Source organism: Canis aureus, chromosome 7, assembly GCF_053574225.1.
Source record: "Canis aureus isolate CA01 chromosome 7, VMU_Caureus_v.1.0, whole genome shotgun sequence".
Classification (NCBI taxonomy): domain Eukaryota; kingdom Metazoa; phylum Chordata; class Mammalia; order Carnivora; family Canidae; genus Canis; species Canis aureus.
This window is the reverse complement of record NC_135617.1, coordinates 28,890,893-28,910,851: the sequence shown is the minus strand read 5'-3', so window position 1 is coordinate 28,910,851 and position 19,959 is coordinate 28,890,893. Positions and strand designations below refer to the sequence as shown.

The 19,959-nt window shown below is 33.9% G+C and overlaps 1 protein-coding gene across 4 annotated transcripts in view; it reads right to left on the bottom strand.

Moving 5' to 3' along the window:
* Positions 1-19,959, bottom strand: part of ME1 (malic enzyme 1) — a 213,043-nt gene that overhangs the window by 81,480 nt on the left and 111,604 nt on the right. For all 4 annotated transcript variants that reach the window (XM_077903231.1, XM_077903230.1, XM_077903233.1 and 1 more), the window contains exon 6: positions 17,853-17,956. In XM_077903231.1, the coding sequence (XP_077759357.1) occupies positions 17,853-17,956 (104 nt within the window). The remainder of the gene's footprint in view (positions 1-17,852; positions 17,957-19,959) is intronic.

The window sequence follows — 19,959 nt, the reverse complement described above, 5'->3', positions numbered from 1 at the left end:
GGAGCTGCCAAATATATAAATCAATTATTAACCAAAGTGAAGAAATACTTAGATAATAATACACTTATACTTGGTGACTTCAATCTAGCTCTTTCTATACTCGATAGGTCTTCTAAGCAAAACATCTCCAAAGAAACGAGAGCTTTAAATGATACACTGGACCAGATGGATTTCACAGATATCTACAGAACTTTACATCCAAACTCAACTGAATACACATTCTTCTCAAGCGCACATGGAACTTTCTCCAGAATAGACCACATATTGGGTCACAAATCGGGTCTGAACCGATACCAAAAGATTGGGATTGTCCCCTGCATATTCTCGGACCATAATGCCTTGAAATTAGAACTAAATCACAACAAGAAGTTTGGAAGGACCTCAAACACATGGAGGTTAAGGACCATCCTGCTAAAAGATAAAAGGGTCAACCAGGAAATTAAGGAAGAATTAAAAAGATTCATGGAAACTAATGAGAATGAAGATACAACCGTTCAAAATCTTTGGGATGCAGCAAAAGCAGTCCTAAGGGGGAAATACATCGCAATACAAGCATCCATTCAAAAACTGGAAAGAACTCAAATACAAAAGCTAACCTTACACATAAAGGAGCTAGAGAAAAAACAGCAAATAGATCCTACACCCAAGAGAAGAAGGGAGCTAATAAAGATTCGAGCAGAACTCAACGAAATCGAGACCAGAAGAACTGTGGAACAGATCAACAGAACCAGGAGTTGGTTCTTTGAAAGAATTAATAAGATAGATAAACCATTAGCCAGCCTTATTAAAAAGAAGAGAGAGAAGACTCAAATTAATAAAATCATGAATGAGAAAGGAGAGATCACTACCAACACCAAGGAAATACAAACGATTTTAAAAACCTATTATGAACAGCTATACGCCAATAAATTAGGCAATCTAGAAGAAATGGACGCATTCCTGGAAAGCCACAAACTACCAAAACTGGAACAGGAAGAAATAGAAAACCTGAACAGGCCAATAACCAGGGAGGAAATTGAAGCAGTCATCAAAAACCTCCCAAGACACAAGAGTCCAGGGCCAGATGGCTTCCCAGGAGAATTTTATCAAACGTTTAAAGAAGAAATCATACCTATTCTCCTAAAGCTGTTTGGAAAGATAGAAAGAGATGGAGTACTTCCAAATTCGTTCTATGAAGCCAGCATCACCTTAATTCCAAAGCCAGACAAAGACCCCGCCAAAAAGGAGAATTACAGACCAATATCCCTGATGAACATGGATGCAAAAATTCTCAACAAGATACTGGCCAATAGGATCCAACAGTACATTAAGAAAATTATTCACCATGACCAAGTAGGATTTATCCCTGGGACACAAGGCTGGTTCAACACCCGTAAAACAATCAATGTGATTCATCATATCAGCAAGAGAAAAACCAAGAACCATATGATCCTCTCACTGGATGCAGAGAAAGCATTTGACAAAATACAGCATCCATTCCTGATCAAAACTCTTCAGAGTGTAGGGATAGAGGGAACATTCCTCGACATCTTAAAAGCCATCTATGAAAAGCCCACAGCAAATATCATTCTCAATGGGGAAGCACTGGGAGCCTTTCCCCTAAGATCAGGAACAAGACAGGGATGTCCACTCTCACCACTGCTATTCAACATAGTACTGGAAGTCCTAGCCTCAGCAATCAGACAACAAAAAGACATTAAAGGCATTCAAATTGGCAAAGAAGAAGTCAAACTCTCCCTCTTCGCCGATGACATGATACTCTACATAGAAAACCCAAAAGTCTCCACCCCAAGATTGCTAGAACTCATACAGCAATTCGGTAGCGTGGCAGGATACAAAATCAATGCCCAGAAGTCAGTGGCATTTCTATACACTAACAATGAGACTGAAGAAAGAGAAATTAAGGAGTCAATCCCATTTACAATTGCACCCAAAAGCATAAGATACCTAGGAATAAACCTCACCAAAGATGTAAAGGATCTATACCCTCAAAACTATAGAACACTTCTGAAAGAAATTGAGGAAGACACAAAGAGATGGAAAAATATTCCATGCTCATGGATTGGCAGAATTAATATTGTGAAAATGTCAATGTTACCCAGGGCAATATACACGTTTAATGCAATCCCTATCAAAATACCATGGACTTTCTTCAGAGAGTTAGAACAAATTATTTTAAGATTTGTGTGGAATCAGAAAAGACCCCGAATAGCCAGGGGAATTTTAAAAAAGAAAACCATATCTGGGGGCATCACAATGCCAGATTTCAGGTTGTACTACAAAGCTGTGGTCATCAAGACAGTGTGGTACTGGCACAAAAACAGACACATAGATCAGTGGAACAGAATAGAGAATCCAGAAGTGGACCCTGAACTTTATGGGCAACTAATATTCGATAAAGGAGGAAAGACTATCCATTGGAAGAAAGACAGTCTCTTCAATAAATGGTGCTGGGAAAATTGGACATCCACATGCAGAAGAATGAAACTAGACCACTCTCTTTCACCATACACAAAGATAAACTCAAAATGGATGAAAGATCTAAATGTGAGGCAAGATTCCATCAAAATCCTAGAGAAGAACACAGGCAACACCCTTTTTGAACTCGGCCATAGTAACTTCTTGCAAGATACATCCACGAAGGCAAAAGAAACAAAAGCAAAAATGAACTATTGGGACTTCATCAAGATAAGAAGCTTTTGCACAGCAAAGGATACAGTCAACAAAACTCAAAGACAACCTACAGAATGGGAGAAGATATTTGCAAATGACATATCAGATAAAGGGCTAGTTTCCAAGATCTATAAAGAACTTATTAAACTCAACACCAAAGAAACAAACAATCCAATCATGAAATGGGCAAAAGACATGAACAGAAATCTCACAGAAGAAGACATAGACATGGCCAACATGCACATGAGAAAATGCTCTGCATCACTTGCCATCAGGGAAATACAAATCAAAACCACAATGAGATACCACCTCACACCAGTGAGAATGGGAAAAATTAACAAGGCAGGAAACAACAAATGTTGGAGAGGATGTGGAGAAAAGGGAACCCTCTTACACTGTTGGTGGGAATGTGAACTGGTGCAGCCACTGTGGAAAACTGTGTGGAGGTTCCTCAAACAGTTAAAAATATACCTGCCCTACGACCCAGCAATTGCACTGTTGGGGATTTACCCCAAAGATACAAAAGCAATGAAACGCTGGGACACCTGCACCCCGATGTTTCTAGCAGCAATGGCCACGATAGCCAAACTGTGGAAGGAGCCTCGGTGTCCAACGAAAGATGAATGGATAAAGAAGATGTGGTTTATGTATACAATGGAATATTACTCGGCTATTAGAAATGACAAATACCCACCATTTGCTTCAACGTGGATGGAACTGGAGGGTATTATGCTGAGTGAAGTAAGTCAGTCGGAGAAGGACAAACATTATATGTTCTCATTCATTTGGGGAATATAAATAATAGTGAAAGGGAAAATAAGGGAAGGGAGAAGAAATGTGTGGGAAATATCAGAAAGGGAGACAGAACATAAAGACTGCTAACTCTGGGAAACGAACTAGGGGTGGTAGAAGGGGAGGAGGGCGGGGGGTGGGAGTGAATGGGTGACGGGCACTGGGTGTTATTCTGTATGTTAGTAAATTGAACACCAATAAAAAAAAAATAAAAAAAAAAAAAATAAAAAAAAAAAAAAATAAAAAAAAAAAAAAAAAAAAAAAATAAAACATAAATGTATCTATACAATTAAAATTCAAATCTTTACCCAGGCAGAATTACTTTATTTGGAAAATTGTGTGTTTCTCTAGTTTACATTAGTGAGCCACCTTTCCTTTATGTAAATGTCATTGTAGTTTCATGAAAGTTGGATTCAATGTTTAAGGCATGCTTTTTGAAAAGCAGTTATTTTATGCCCAGTATGTGGTAGAGTATATCGTGGGATACTCAGAAAAATAGTAACCCCTTGAAAAAAAAGTTCTTTTTCTGACACAATTCATATTCTAGTAAAGAAAACAGGGCACAGTGGAATATGTTCATAAGAGTCAAACAAATAGAATAAAACCAGTATAAAACATTTATATTCATATTAAAAGAATGCCAGAATTAACACATTAGAATTAATGATTTTTTAAAAATTGATTAGGCAAGGAAAGCACCTAAAACGAAAAAGCTGTGAACCATGTTCAGCAAGAAATGAAGATAAATTTAACTATTCCTCAAGTCAAACTGGTTCCCCTAAGGCTGGGCCAGGATACAGACAAAAATGCAAAATTAACAAAATATCCCCCTTAAATCTTTAAATATAAATATAAATCTATGTATTCTTTTTTTATATGTACATATTCTTACATACATACACATACAGCATACCTGCAGATTTCTATATGATCTATGTTTTTTATTCACTTGAAAAAAGTGGACAATGAGATATAATTAGAAATAGAATTTTTAAAATAAATGTTTCTTTCTTTTGTTTTTTGAGAGAGAGAGAGTGCAAATGGTGGGGGGTGGCAGAAGGAGAAGTGAAAGAATCTCAAGCAATTGCCCCCCCCACAGGGGGCTTGATCTCACAACCCTGAGATCATGACCAGAGCTAAAATGAAGAGTCAGACACTTAACTGACTGATCCACCCAGGCACCCCTAGAAATAAAAATTTTAGGAAAAATATGGCCTTGGTTAAATTGTCAATCTGATCCTTCTTTGTATGGAAAAGTGGGAAAAAAAACCTCTGAGTCATAAATTTCATCTGAGTCATGTTCCTTGGTAAGTAACATGGTTACTGATTTTTCTCATATTGACATTCTTTCCATTTGATTTTTTTTTTCAAATGGTTTACATCACCTTTGGACCACAGAAAAAAATAGCAGATGGTGTCCCAGAGAGTCATATGTTTTCATTAAATTTCTTATGAAAACCAAAGTAAATTATGCTGATTAAAATGATGGGTGGAATCCAAAAGGCCTCAGATTTATAGATAAAATCATCTAAGTTATAAATATATCCATTCAACTAAAAAAAGTTGGCATAAAAGGCAATGATTGGAACAGGTGGAAGAAAGCAGCATAGAAAGTTAGTGATGAAATTCACTGCAGCAGAAATGGCAGAAAGACAAACAATAGGAACAAATGATAAGCCCCAAACTTTAGCATGGTTAAGTAACTATTAAATTGCAATCTTGTGTAAGGGTGAAGAGCACATAAAACTTGTATTTCTGATGGCTTCTTCAAAAAGAATATTACAAATAATAATAAACTTAGTAAATCTGGCCATGATGATCAGGGGCTATATATCTTATTCTTATCTTATTCTTCGAGAACTCTGACCAAATTAAAACTCTGTGAATGTGAATAGACACACAGAGGCTTTATTTTAATACTGAGTGAATGAAAAAAAAAAACATCACTTTATGAAAACACTATCAACATACCCTGCAGTATATGGCAGATGGCATGGGGCTTTAGACGAAGATTATTTCTCTTAAATATTATGTGACTGACCATAATAAAATTTGCGATGGCCACCAAGGTTGAGGAAAAGTCATCTAAATATTATTATAATCATCTTTTTGGCCATTCCTTGTGCTTTTAATTGACTTTTAATTTTGATCATTTAAAGTAAAAAAGGAAAAAAAAAACTTAAAATAGAGTCTTTGCTGAATAGTTTTTATTTTTTTCATTAAAAAAAGTAATACCAGCTTTTTAAAAACTCACTTGAGGTACAGCTTTTTTTCCTCATTTAATTAATAATCATCAATGAAATTCTAATATTGAGAATTTTAGGCAGCAAAGCTGAAGCAACCATTACTTTTCTTATTAACATTCAGGGGCAACTGATTCAAGAAAAAGAAGGCTACTATATGGAGGGGGTGTAAAAAAGTATAGTTTTAGAATATGTTCAAATTTAATTTTTTATCAACTTATAACCATTATAAACATAGGATGTTATGTGCAAACCTTGCAATAATCATAAAGCAAAAACTTTTAATAAATACGTAAGAGAAAATGACAAAGAAGTCTGAACATAAAGAAAGCCATCAAATAAGGAACAAGAAGTAATAGGAACAACAAAAACAGCCAGAAAACAACAAATTGGAAATAAGTACCTATTAATAATTACTTTAAATAATAAAGTAACATTTAAATAATAATGGATTAAATTCTTCACAATCAAATGACAGAGTGGCCCAATGAATGAGAAAACAAGATGCATCTCTATGGTGCCTACAAGGAACTAACTTCAGAAGCAAGGGATACACAGACTGAAAGTAAAGGGACAGAGAATGATTTTCCATGCAAATGGAAATAAAAATAAACCTGGTGGAGCTATACTTATATCAGACAAAATAGATTCAAACAACGTCATAAAAGACAATGAAGAACATTACATAGTAATGTAGGGGTCCATCCAGCAAGAAGATACAGCATTTATAAATATGTACAGCAAACACTAACAAACCTAAAGGAAGAAACTAACAAGAATAAAATAATAGTAAGGGATTTTGACATCCCACTTACATCATTGGATAGATCAGACAGAAAATCAATAAGGAAACAATGGCCTTAAATGATACATTAGACAAGATGAACTTCATAGATATATCCAGAATATTCCATTTAAAAGCAGAAAAATACAAATTTTTTTCTCAAGTGCTCATGGAATATTCTCCAAGGCAGATCATATGTAAGGTCACAAAACAGGTCTCAATAAACTTAAGACCAAAATTACATCAAGCATCTTTTCTGACCACAATGATATGAACTAAAAATCAATTACAAAGAGAAAACTGGAAAAACTATAAATACGTGAAGATTAAGCAACATGCTACTGAAAAGCCAACAAGCCATCAAAGAAACCAAAAGAGAAATCAGAAAACACCTACAGACAAATGTAAACAAACACAATGTACCAAAATATATGGGATGCAGCAAAAGCAATTTTAAGAAGTTCATAGTGATACAGGTTTACCTCAAAAAACAAGAAAACTCTCAAGTAAATAATTAACTACACACCTAAAGGAACTGGCAAAAGAACAAATGAAGGCTAAAGAGAGGGAAGAAAATACTAAAGATCACAACAGAAATAAATGAAATAGAGACTAAAAATTCAATTAAAAAGATCAATGAAACTAAGAGCTGATTCTTTGAAAAGATAAATACTGACAAACCTTTAGTTAGATAAACCAAGAAACAAAATTAGAAACGAAAAAGCAATTACAGAAATACAAAGGGGTATAAAAGACTATGACAAACAATTACATAACAAATTGGACAAACTAGAAGAAATGGCTAAATTTCGAGAAATGCAATTTTCCAAGACTGAATCACAAGGAAATATAAAATTGGAATAGACTAATTTCTAGTAAGAAGACTAAATCTGTAACCAGAAACCTCCCAACAAAGAAAAGCCCAGGATTAGACAGTTTCACTGGTTAATTCTACGAAAAATTTTAAAAAGATTTAATACTTATCCTTCTCAAATTCTTCCAAAAAAACTGAAGAGAAATAAACACTTCATAACTCATTTTACAAGACCAGCATTACCCTGAAACCAAAACCAGTAAGGACACCACAAAGAAAGAGAAGTTATAGGCATTATTCTTAATAAGCATAGAGGCAAAAATTGTCAACAAATATTAGCTGATTCAACAAAACATTAAAAGGATCGTATAGCATGAACAAATGGGATTTATTCCAGGGATGCAAAATGGTTCAACATCTGCAAATCAATTTGACATACCACATTAACAAAATGAAGAATAAAAAGCATATGATCATCTCAATAGATGCAGAAAAAGCATTTGGCGAAATTCAACATCCAACTAAATAAAAATTCTCAACAAAATGGGCAGAGAAAACATATCTCAACATAATAAAGGCTATATATGACAAACCCACAATGAACATCATACTCAATGCTAAAAGCTGAAAGTTTTTCCTCTAAGATCATGAAAAAGACAAGCATGCCCACTCTCACCACTTACATTCAACATAGTATTGGAAATTCCTAGCTACAGCAATGAGACAAGAAAAAAACAAAAAGCATCCAAATTGGAAAGGAATGAAGTAAAACAATGTACTTGTAGATGTCATAATATTATATGCAGAAAACCATAAAGTCTCCATCAAAAAACTGTTGTAAGATACAAAATTGATGTACAGAAATCTATGGTGTTTGCATAAAATAATAACAAATTAACAGAAGAGAAATGAAGAAAATAATCTCATTTAAAATTACATCCTAAAAAATCTAGTAATAAATTAAGCCAAGGAAATGAAAGACCTATACATTGAAGACTATAAGACACTGATGAAAGAAACCGAAGAAGGAGGAAAAGAAAGAAATTGAAGATGACACAAATAATTGGAAAGATGTTCCATGCTCATGAATGGAAAGAAATAATTTTGTACTCTGAAAACTATAGAACACTTATGAAAGAAATTGAGGAAGTATACAAAGAAATGGAAGAACATTCCATGCTTATGGATTGTAGGAACAGATATTGTTAAAATGTCTATACTACCCAAAGCAATGCAATCCTTCTCAAAATGACACCAGCATTTTGCACAGAGCTGGAGCAAACAATTCTAAAATTTGTATAGAACCAGAAAGAACCTAAATAGCCAAAGTAATGTTGAAAAAGAAAACCAAAGCTGGAAGCATCACAATTCCGGACTTCAAACTGTATTACAAAGCTATAATAATCAAAATAGTATGATATTGGCACAAAAATAGACACATAGATTAACGGAACAGAACAGAAAACCCAGAAATGGACCCTCAACTTCAACAAAGCAGGAAAGAATATCCAATGAAAAAAAGACAGTCGCTTCAACAAATGGTGTCAGGAAAATTGGACAGCCACATGCAGAAGAATGAAACTGGGCCACCTTTTTCAAAAGATTTTATTTATTTATTTATTTATTTATTTATTTATTTATTTATTTATTCATTCATTCGTTCATTCATTCATGAGAGACAGAGAGGCAGAGACAGACAGAGAGAGAAGCAGGGTCCTTGCAGGGAGCCTGATGCGGGACTCAATCCCCAGACCATGATCAAGCCCTGAGTTGAAGGCAGAAGCTCTACCGCTGAGCCACCCAGGCGTCCCACTGGACCTTTTTTACAACATATACCAAAAAATTTCAAAACAGATAAAAGACCTAAATATGAGACTACAATCCATGAAAATCCTGGAGACAAACACAAGAAGCAACCTCTTTGGCCCTGGCTACAGGAAATTCTTGCTAGACAGGTCTCCAGAAGCAAGGAAAACAAAAGCAAAAATGAACTATTGGAACTTCATCAGGATAAAAAGCTTTTGCACAGCAAAGGAAACAATCAACAAAACTAAAAGGCAACCTACAAAATGGGAGAAGATAGTTGCAAAGGACAATATCAGATAAAGGACTAGTATCCAAGATCTATAAAGAACTCTTCAAACTTAACACCCAAAGAACAAAAAACCCAGTCAAAAATGGGCAAAAGACATGAACAGATATTTCTCTAAAGATATACAGACATATGAAAAAAAGCTCAACATTACTCATCATCAGGCAAATACAAATCAAAACCACAGTGAGTCAGAATGGCTAATATTAACAACTCAGGAAACAACAGATGTTGGTGAGGATGTGGAGAAAGGAGAATCCTCTTACACTGTTGGTGGGAATGCAAGCTTGGTGCAGCCACTCTAGAAAACAGTATGGAAGTTCCTCAAAAAGTTAAAAATAGAACTAACCTATGACCCAGCAATTGCACTACCAGGTATTTATCCAGGGAATACACAAATAGTGATTCAGTGGGGGCACATGCACCCCAATGTTTATAGCAGCAATGTCCACCATTGCCAAAATATGGAAAGAGCCCAGATGTCCATTGACAGATGAATGGATAAAGAAGATGTGGTATATAAACACAATTGAATATTATCTGGCCATGAAAATGAATGTTAATCTTGCCATTTGCAATGATGTGGATAAAGCTAGAGTGTACTATGCTAAGTAAGTGAAGTCAGTCAGAGAAAGATAAATACCATATGATTTCACTCATGTGTGGAATTTAAGAAATAAAATGTCCATAATACCCAGCACAAATTACAGATTCAATGCAATCCCTCTGAAAATTCCAATGGCATCTATCAAAGAACTAAAACAAATTATTCTAAAATTTGTATAGAACCACAAGAAATCCCGAATAGATAAAACAATCTTGAGAAATAAGAACAATGCTGGAGGTATCACACTCCCTGATTCCAAACTATAATACAATGTGGTACTGGCATAAAAACTGATATATACATTAATAGTACAGAATCAAGAGCCCAGAGATAAATGCACTCTTACAGAGACCAAGAACATAAAACAAAGCGAAGCCTCTTCAATAAGTAGTGCTGGGAAGACTGGACAGCCAAGTGCCAAAAAAGAAAGAAACTAGAACACTATATCACATCATACATTAAAAATTAACTCAAGATGGATTAAAAACCTGAATATAAGACCTAAAACTATAAAATTTCTTGAAGAAACATAGGGAGTAAACCCTCTGACAATGACCTTAGCAATCTATTTCTGGATCTGATTCCAAAGGCAAGGGAAACAAAAGTCAAAATAAATAACTGCGACCATAATATCAAACTAAAAAGCTTCTGCAAGGTGAAAGAAAACATCATAAAAACAAAAATTCAACCTGAGTGACAGAATATATTTGCAAATCATAAATTGGATGAGATTAATATCCAAAATATACCAAGAATTCATACAGTCAACAATAATTTTTAAAGAATCAAATAACCTGATTAAGAAATAGGCAAAAGATCTAAATAGACGTTTTTCCAAAGAAGACATACAGATGGCAAACAAACACATGAAAAGATGTTCAAAAATCACTAATTATCTAGGAAATGCAAATCAAAACCACAATGAGATATTACCTCACACCTGTTAGAATGACTATCATCAAAAATAAATGATAAGTCTTGGAGGGGATATGAAAAAAAGGAATGCAAATTGCTGCAGCCGCTATAGAAAACAGTATAGATTCCTCAAAAACTCAGGAACATATCCACCATATTGCCCAGCTATTGCACGTATGAGTATTTATCCAAAGAATATGAAAACACTAATTTGAAAAGATATATTTACCCCTGTGACCACCGCACATTATTTATAATAGCCTAGATATGGAAATAGCCTAAAGTGTCCACTAACAGATGAATGGATAGAGGATGAGACAGACACAAACATACAGTGGAATACTACTCAGTTAAAAAAATTGAAATCTTGCCATTTGTGACAAAATGGATTGGATATTGTGGGAATTTACTCAGTGAAGTAAGTCAAATTGAGAAAGATAAATGCTCTATGATATCACTGATCTGTGGAATCTAAAAAAAATATCTCATAGAGTTTACTTTAAAAAAATACTAGTATAAGAAGTAGAACCAGAAAAACAAACATAAATATTTAAGGAATGCATACATTTGGTGATTTTAATATATACTCAACATATGCAAGGATTGTAAGAACTTTAGCATTTCCTAAATTAAATCACTTGAAAAGAAGTAATTCCTTGAAATACCAGACTTCTTCCCTGGTATACCTGGTATACAAGAAATAACAAATGTTGGTAAGGATGTAAAGAAAAGGAAAACCTCATGCACTGTTGGTGGGAATATAAATGGGTACAGCCACTGGGAAAAGAATAGGGAAGTTTCCCAAAAAATTAAAAATAGAAAAGTCATATGATCCATTAGTTCCACTATTAAGTTATTTATCCAAGGAAAGCAAAAACACTAATTCTAAAAGATACAATATTTATAATAAATATACAATAAATAATTTATTTATAAGAAATATTTACAGTAAATATGATACAATATTTATAACAAATATACAATTTTATAATAAATATTTACAATAAATATACAATTATTTAAGTATTTACATATTTGTATCTAATATGTAAATATGCAACATTATTTATAATACCCAAGACACAGAAGCAACCCAAATGCCCACTGACAGATGAATGGATAAAGAAGATGTGGTGTATGTACACACAATGGAATATTATTCAGCTGTAAAAAAGAATGAGATCTTGCCACTTGTGAGAACACAGATGTACCTAGAGAATATTAAGCTAAACAAAATAAGTCAAAGACAAATATTATATGATTTCACTCATATGTGAAACCTGAAAAGCAAACAAAACAACAACAACAAAAAAAGCACAAGTAGACTCATATATACAGAAAACAAATTAGTGGTTGCCAGAAGATAAGGGGGTGGAGAGATAGGCAAAATGGCAGAATGAAAATGAGAGCTACAGGCTTCCTTCCAGTTATGGAATGAGTAAGTCACAGGGATGAAATGTACAGCATAAGCAATACAGTAGATGGTAATGTAATAGTGTACAGTGACAGATGGTAATCACACTTGTGGTGAGCACAGCATAATGTTTAGATTTCTGAATCACTATGTTGTACACATGAAACTAATATAACATTGTGAGTCAACTATGCTTCAATTTTAAAAACTTGAACACACAACCAAAATAATAGTAACAACAAAATCAGAAACAGCTCATGAAAATGGAGAACAAACTGGTGATTGCCAAACAAGAGGAGGATAGAGGGATAGGTGAAATAGGTAAAGGGGATTAAGAGGTATGAACTTCCAGTTATAAGATAAGTAAGTTACAGGGATAAAAAGTAGAGCGTTGCGAATATAGTCAATAATATGATAATAACATTGTATGATGATAGATGGTGACTACACTTACCATGGTGAGAACTGTGTAATGTACAGAATTACTGAAACACTATATTGTCTACCTGAAACTCAAAAATGTTAAAAATAGAATTACCCTATGATCCAGTAATCACACTACTGTGTATTTACCCAAAATATAAACCACTAATTCAAAGGGATACATGTGCCCCTATGTTTATTGCAGCATTATTTACAAGGGCCAAACTATGGGGGCACCTGGGTGGCAAAGTGGGTTAAGCATGTGATTTTTGGTTTCAGCTCAAGTCAAGATGCACAGCACAGAGTCTGCTTGAGATTCTCTCCCTCTCCCTTTGCCTCTCTGGCTTGTATGTTCTCTCTCTCTCAAATAAATAAATAAATAAATCTTAAAAAAAAAAAAAAAAAAAAAAACTATGGAAGCAGCCCAAGTCTCCATCAACTGATAAATGGATAAAGATGTGGTATCTTTATACACAGTGGAATAGTATTCCATCACAAAAAAGGATGAAATCTTGCCATTTACAACTACATGGAGAGAACTAGAGAGTATAATGCGCTAAGTGAACATGGAGGGAACTAGAGAGTATAATGCACTAAGTGAGATAAGTCAGTCAGAGAAAGACAAATGTGTGGAATTTAAGAAAAAAAATAAATGAGCAAAGGGAATAAAAAAAGAAAGAGATACACCAAGAAACAGACTCTGAACTACAGAGATAGAAACTGATCAGAGGGGAGGTAGGTAAGGAAGGTGAAGGGGATTAAGAGTACACTTCCCAAGATGAGTACTGAGTAATGCATAGCATTGTTGAACCACTATATTGCACATCTGAAACTAATATAATACTTTATGTTAATTATTAATTAAAATTTAAAACTTACTTAAAAAATTAAACTAGCATAACATTGTATGTCAACTATACTTCAACAGTTTTAAAAAAAACAAGAAAGAATTTCCAAAATAAAAAATGATGAATGACTAGATGAGGTTACCAAGGAAGTAAGGATAAATAGCAAAGAGAAGAGTTTTAACCTCTGGCCCTGAAGCACTCTGAAGTGTAGAGGTTAGGGAGATGAGAATACATAAAGTAAGGAATCACTGAGGTAGAAGGAAACCAAGAAGAGTGGGCTATTCCAGAAGCAAAGGGAAGAAAATCATGTAATAAAAATGTTCAGTGAACCTATTTGGAAATAAAATTCATTCCTTATTTAGGATTATTTTCTTTTTCTTTTCTTAGGATTATTTTCTTAACCTATATTCTTAGATGTAGAATTACTAGGCCCAACTAATAAAACTGTTGAAAAGGCAAGTTCCAGGAAAACAGACCCATAGTATTCCACTGGATATGCTAATTAATATCCAGGCTAATTAATCAGTACTTTCTGAATTCAGTTTTTCCATTGTTTGTTAATTTGCCTAACTATAATTAAAGGGTTCACAATAATTTTCAACAAAAGCATCATGATCAAAAAAGTATCAGGACTTGGCAATAAACTTCATAAAAGAGAAAACTATATCAATTAATAAAATAAATAGAAGAAAAGTAAAATCTGTGCTCAAAAAAGAGATAACACCATTCATCTGACTTACACAAATTAAGTCATCTATTATTTTTACATAAATTAAGTCATCTATTATTCTTAGTGTAATGTTTCCATCATTACACTTATTATAATTTCATTGTTTCATTTATTTGCTTGTTTACTTATTATCTGCCTCCTCTAGTAAAGAATAAGCTATATGAAAAATAGAGATTATTTTTGCTTTATTCATCCCTATATCCCCAGCACCAACACACTGCCTGACTTTTAACAAATAAAAATGAATCAAAACAATAAAAAAGAAAACCTAACTAGGTAGGTAGTTTGACAAGACCTTTGTACTAGAGAAACCTAGCTCCTGTCGGGGCACAGGTAGCTAGGGGAACTCAATGGTTTGCTCCAATGGCCAATTTTCCTAAACAAAAAATATTTTGCAGAGGTTAGCATTTTTCTGTCATATGGCTTGATAAAAGAATATCAGAAATAGACTATTCAACAGATTCCAAGAATGCACATGCTATGTAAAGCCAGAAAATCCGTCAGATATTCCACCTGAAGGCCCAGAAAACATACCATCTACCAAAGTCATAAGGAATATGCCAATAAGAAGATATCCACATTAGTAAGTTTTGGTTCTCTCTCATGAAGGCTAGAACTAACAGAAGGAAACGTTGTTCTAGAACTGGGCTCATTGACAGCAATGGAGAAGACAAGTCTAGGTGAGGATCAGAAGTCATGAGAAGATAGGTAGACATAATTATCATGAGAGTGGCAGGGTGGGGTTTCTGAGGGGCTGGCGCACAGAAAATTATTGAGATAGTTAAAAGAATACAGCATCTGTAACGGCAAAACAGCTGACAAGGCTACTAGTCAGTGTACAAGATCCAAAGAAATCAAAGATGAATGAACAAATTGGAAGGAAGCTTCCCCAATTAAGTCACAGTATCTTTCTCAGCTTCCATTCCTGAGCTAATTTTTGGACTCAGAGCCCTCTAACTTAAGAGGCCTAGAATCCAGAGGGAAAGATCTTGCAACGCTATGTTAAGACTACATGGTAATAATTCCCTCAATCCTTCTCCAACGGCACCTATACCTCTATATTCAGGTAACTGTGCTATGGGGATAGGGAATTCCCAAACATCTCAAGGGCACAGAGTTGACAGTGATACTAGAAGGCCAAAAGCATCAATATGTCATCACCCTCCTTATTAAAGTAGAAGCATATGGAAGTCAGTAATAAACGGAGCCTTGGCCAAGGTCTAGCTCATAATGGATCCATTCATTAGGACTACAGACTGACCTGATGACTTTCTCAGTCCCCAAATGTATAATCAGAATAGACTAACTTAGGAAGTTACCACAGCACCCATATCAAGTCCTTGTCCTATGAGGTAAAGAGTATAATTGTGAATAAAGTCAAGAAGAATTTGAAACTGCCCCACCCAACCCTGAGAATATAGTAAGTAAAAAAACCCAGCATAGTATTGGGAAGCAGGGGGATTGGTAGAAATTAGTATCTAACTGGACACAGGGATGGTTCCAATGAAGTTATTCAAGGCTGCTGGTGGTTTCATGGTGCAGCTCGACTTCTCCCTTTATCCACTCCTATTTCTGTCCCCTCCCTTCCAGAGGGGTTTATTCCAAGAGCACTCCTTAATCAGCTCCCAATTTAGAATCTGATTCTTGAGTAACTCAACTTGCAACAGTCATTTTACACCCTGAATTTTGGTTACATTTTCTTTTTAAATAATCTTGGGCTTATATTCAGGACCACTTCCCAATTTAATTGGGTAGTGCTAGGTGTCACTGCTAAAAAATTTTTCCCAAAGCAGTAGCATGCCAGAAACCATTTCTGAAAAGTTTTTAAGATTCTTCTCTGGGAATAGTCTATGGTATAACTCCTGATCTATAGGTGCCCTCTGCATTTAAAATTATTTTTTGTCAATCCCCATTTCCTTATCAAAGATTTTAGGTAATCCTTCAAGTCACTATTTTTTTAAAAAAAAAAAAGCTTTTTTGACTGTTTATTGGCACAAAACATTCAAAATTAGCTCATATCTCATTTTCTGAGGAAAACTTCTCATTGATTCCAAATGGTAATTATTTCTCTTTTCATTTTATCAGCACTTAAGCATATAGGCCATAAAAACTATGTTCATCAAAGAAGTTTAACAGCTTCTTTCTAAGTATACTGAAGTTATGTGTATGTGTGTGTATATATATATATATATATATATATATATATATACACACACATATATACACACACACATACTCTATTTACACAGACAATAAAAACAAATATAAGAACTGCATTTCCCTTTTCTTTTATAAAGCATCACAATGTTCTCTACGTAATCTCCTGATTAATGTTGGTATCTAGTAAGTTACAGGTAATTTCAAAACATTTCATTATATATGAAAAACTACTAGAAATTAACTGTACCATACAATCTTGAGCTTAAACTATACAGTTTCTCAACTATTTATATGAATAAGTATAGCTTAACCAAAAAACTTAATAACAATAAATCCACCAGGCATATGTTTTTAAAAAGTAGACCATACCAACTGGCAAATATACTCCACCCTGAAATCTTGGGCAATGAGAGATTCAATATATCCTAAATATTGTGCAAGCTGATGAAAGCACTCTCTACTATTGCATATAACTTCTGAAAATTAAACCTTATAATAAGAAAAACCAGAAGTACGTCTCCAGTTACAGCTGAGTCTAGTGATGAGTTTATTTCTATGAAAAACCAAGGTAACGTATAAGGTTTAAAATAGTCCATGGTTTCTGTGGCTGTATAGTGACAAATGGGATGGCTGTTCCTTAGTGTGAAAAAATTCTCTCAGAGTACATCACTAAATTATGGTGGAAGTCTCTTTGCTGAAAGAAAAAAAAATTGGAAAACTTTATAGTAGCACTTTGCCCACAATTAAATGCTACCTAAATTAGGTGAAATACAGTAATGCATTTTAATCAAGGCTATAGTTTTAATCAGACTCATGATTTGTGATTGGATGTCCTGGTCCTTTTTTTTTTTTTTTTTTTTTTTTTTTTTATGTGCTGGTTCTTAAACATCATTCTGGCTTGTGGATTATACTAACTCACATTCAGTCCCTACTTCCTCTCCCGCTCCTACCACCAAAGGGTCAGATACACCCACAAAGATGACTGGGGATCACATTTTATTAGTAGCCAGAACAAAGTACAGACTACCAATAATTATAAAATAGCTTGCTCGGGTAATTTGGTCATTGGCCACTGCCTCATTTACCATAATTATGCATTTCAATAACCACAGGATCTAAAGATTTTCATAAAATTATCTTTACAGATAGCAATAAAGACAACCTTTTTTGAGATAGATGCATGACTTTATCATTTGGTCACCAATAATTAAGACAGTACGTGTGTATGCATTTCATAAAAATCACTTCTAATTACTAAACATCCTATATCAAACTTGGACAACTTTATAGTTTATTATGTTAGGTTATCTTTAAGTTTTTGAAATTCAATTCAAATATAGATAAAGATTATACATACTTGGAAGAAACTGCCTCCATGAATTCATCCAAAAAATCATCATATTCAGGACCTCTCACTCTTCTCTGCCGTAGCCCAATGTACAACGGATCTTTAAGTAAAGCCTATTTAAAAAAAAAGTTACCACAGATATAGGAATAATGATAGGAATGTCATTCACAATTTCTAAGCCTCAGTTTCCTCATATATAGAAGAAAAGAAATGGAAATAAAATCTTTCATAGTGAGTGAGAATTAACCTATAGTATTAAGGTCTATTATATTTATAAGTCAAATAAAAAAATAATTACTAAATATTAAAATATTCTGCCTTATTTGGGGAAAATAAAAAGAATTAAAATATTTTAGTGATGCTAATTAGAAAAGTTCAATTCTGATTTTATAAGCAAAGTTTATCATGTTTAAAAGTAATACTAAGTTTTGAAATACTACATTAGTTTAGGAAATGGAAAGGTACCAATTCTTTCCTTAGATTTGTTTTGTTTATGAAAGCAAAATCTTCAACAAAATTTTGATTATATCTTTAATATATTAACTGGTGGATGTTAAAAATAAATTTTTAGCCTTAACTAAAGTTTTCTTAAACTTTTTAAACTTTACAAAGTTTTTTCTAAAATTGATAGATATAAGACATTACTCTGTTCAAGTTTTAGTATATATTACACTGTTTTTTATGAGACCAGTTTTTTTATCAAGGTATAAATTATATACTATAATATATATATATATATATATAACAAAAGCTCCTAGTAAACTAGGAATGAGAATGAATTTCCTCAACCTAACGGAGGGCATCTGTGAAAAACCCATAGCTAACAACATATTTAACAGTTAAAGACTGAATGCTGTTCTCCTAAGATTAGAAATAAGACAAGGATATCTACCCTTGCCACTTCTATTCAACGTTATACTAGAGATACTAGCCATTACAAGAAGGCAAGAGAAAGAAAATATAGGAATATAGAAGGAAGAAAGCAAACATTTGCATATACATGATGATGTACATGGAAAATATTTAGAAATCCTCATACAAAATAATCCACTAGAAAAGATATATATGAATTTAACAGAATAGTAGGCTCTAAGATCAACATATACAAATCAACTATATCTTTATGTCTATCAATGAGCAGTTGAAAATGAAATAAAATACACAACTTCATTTACAATATCATTCCAAAACATAAAATTCACAAGGGACATATTCATAAAATATGTGTAAGCCCAATACACTGGAAACTACAAAATATTGCTGAAAAAAAAAGACAAACTGCTTTTTTGGGCTGGAAAAAGAAAAACCTGCAACCTATGTCTTATAATAGTGAAACAATGGACAAAATGGTCATCTTCAGGGATGTGAAAAGACAATGTACCTAAAGAACCCATGAATCTGGCAGAAGAGATATCCAGGCAGAAGGCTGAATGTGTTAATTGGCCTCTCTTATTTGTATGATAAAGTTAAAACAGGGATGAGTTGAAGAAGGAAATGTTTAGCTGTTGAGCAAAATTTAGAGAATGTAGAGGAGACGATACTTGCTTGTTAAAGATTTCCAAAGTAAAATAAGGGCTGCAGTCAAAGATCAAGTGTGTGGTTATAACAACTTCTGTGAAAAACTCTGAATGGTCTAAAGTGGAAAACTCTGAATGATCTAAAGTGGAGGCCATCATGGCTAAATAAAAAGAACTGGTTCTGCAGCACTACGGTATATCAGTCAATGTAGAGAGGTGCGTTTTGAAAAGAATTATGAGTAAGTCCTTTATCTAATGGGGTAGACATTAGTCTGATATTGAGAAAGCTTTTAAAATACAATTTAAGGATACTGTACTATTTAGATGATTTGGGATAAAGACACTTCAAAATGAAAATCCTTCTCTGGACCTTCAACTTTCCATAGGCAGAAAGCAGAGAGAGAAAGCTACTCAGCTGCAACATGGCCACTTATTATGGAAAAGGAAGGATGTCTCAAAGGACAGAGCCAAGAGCTCAGAGAGCAGAGCCAAAAGCCTAAAAGAACAACGAATTACAGGACCACTCTAAGGGAAGAGAATTAGGCCTCATTCAAAAAATATTACCTACCCCTCAGGTAGGTGGCCTGGCAACATGTCCA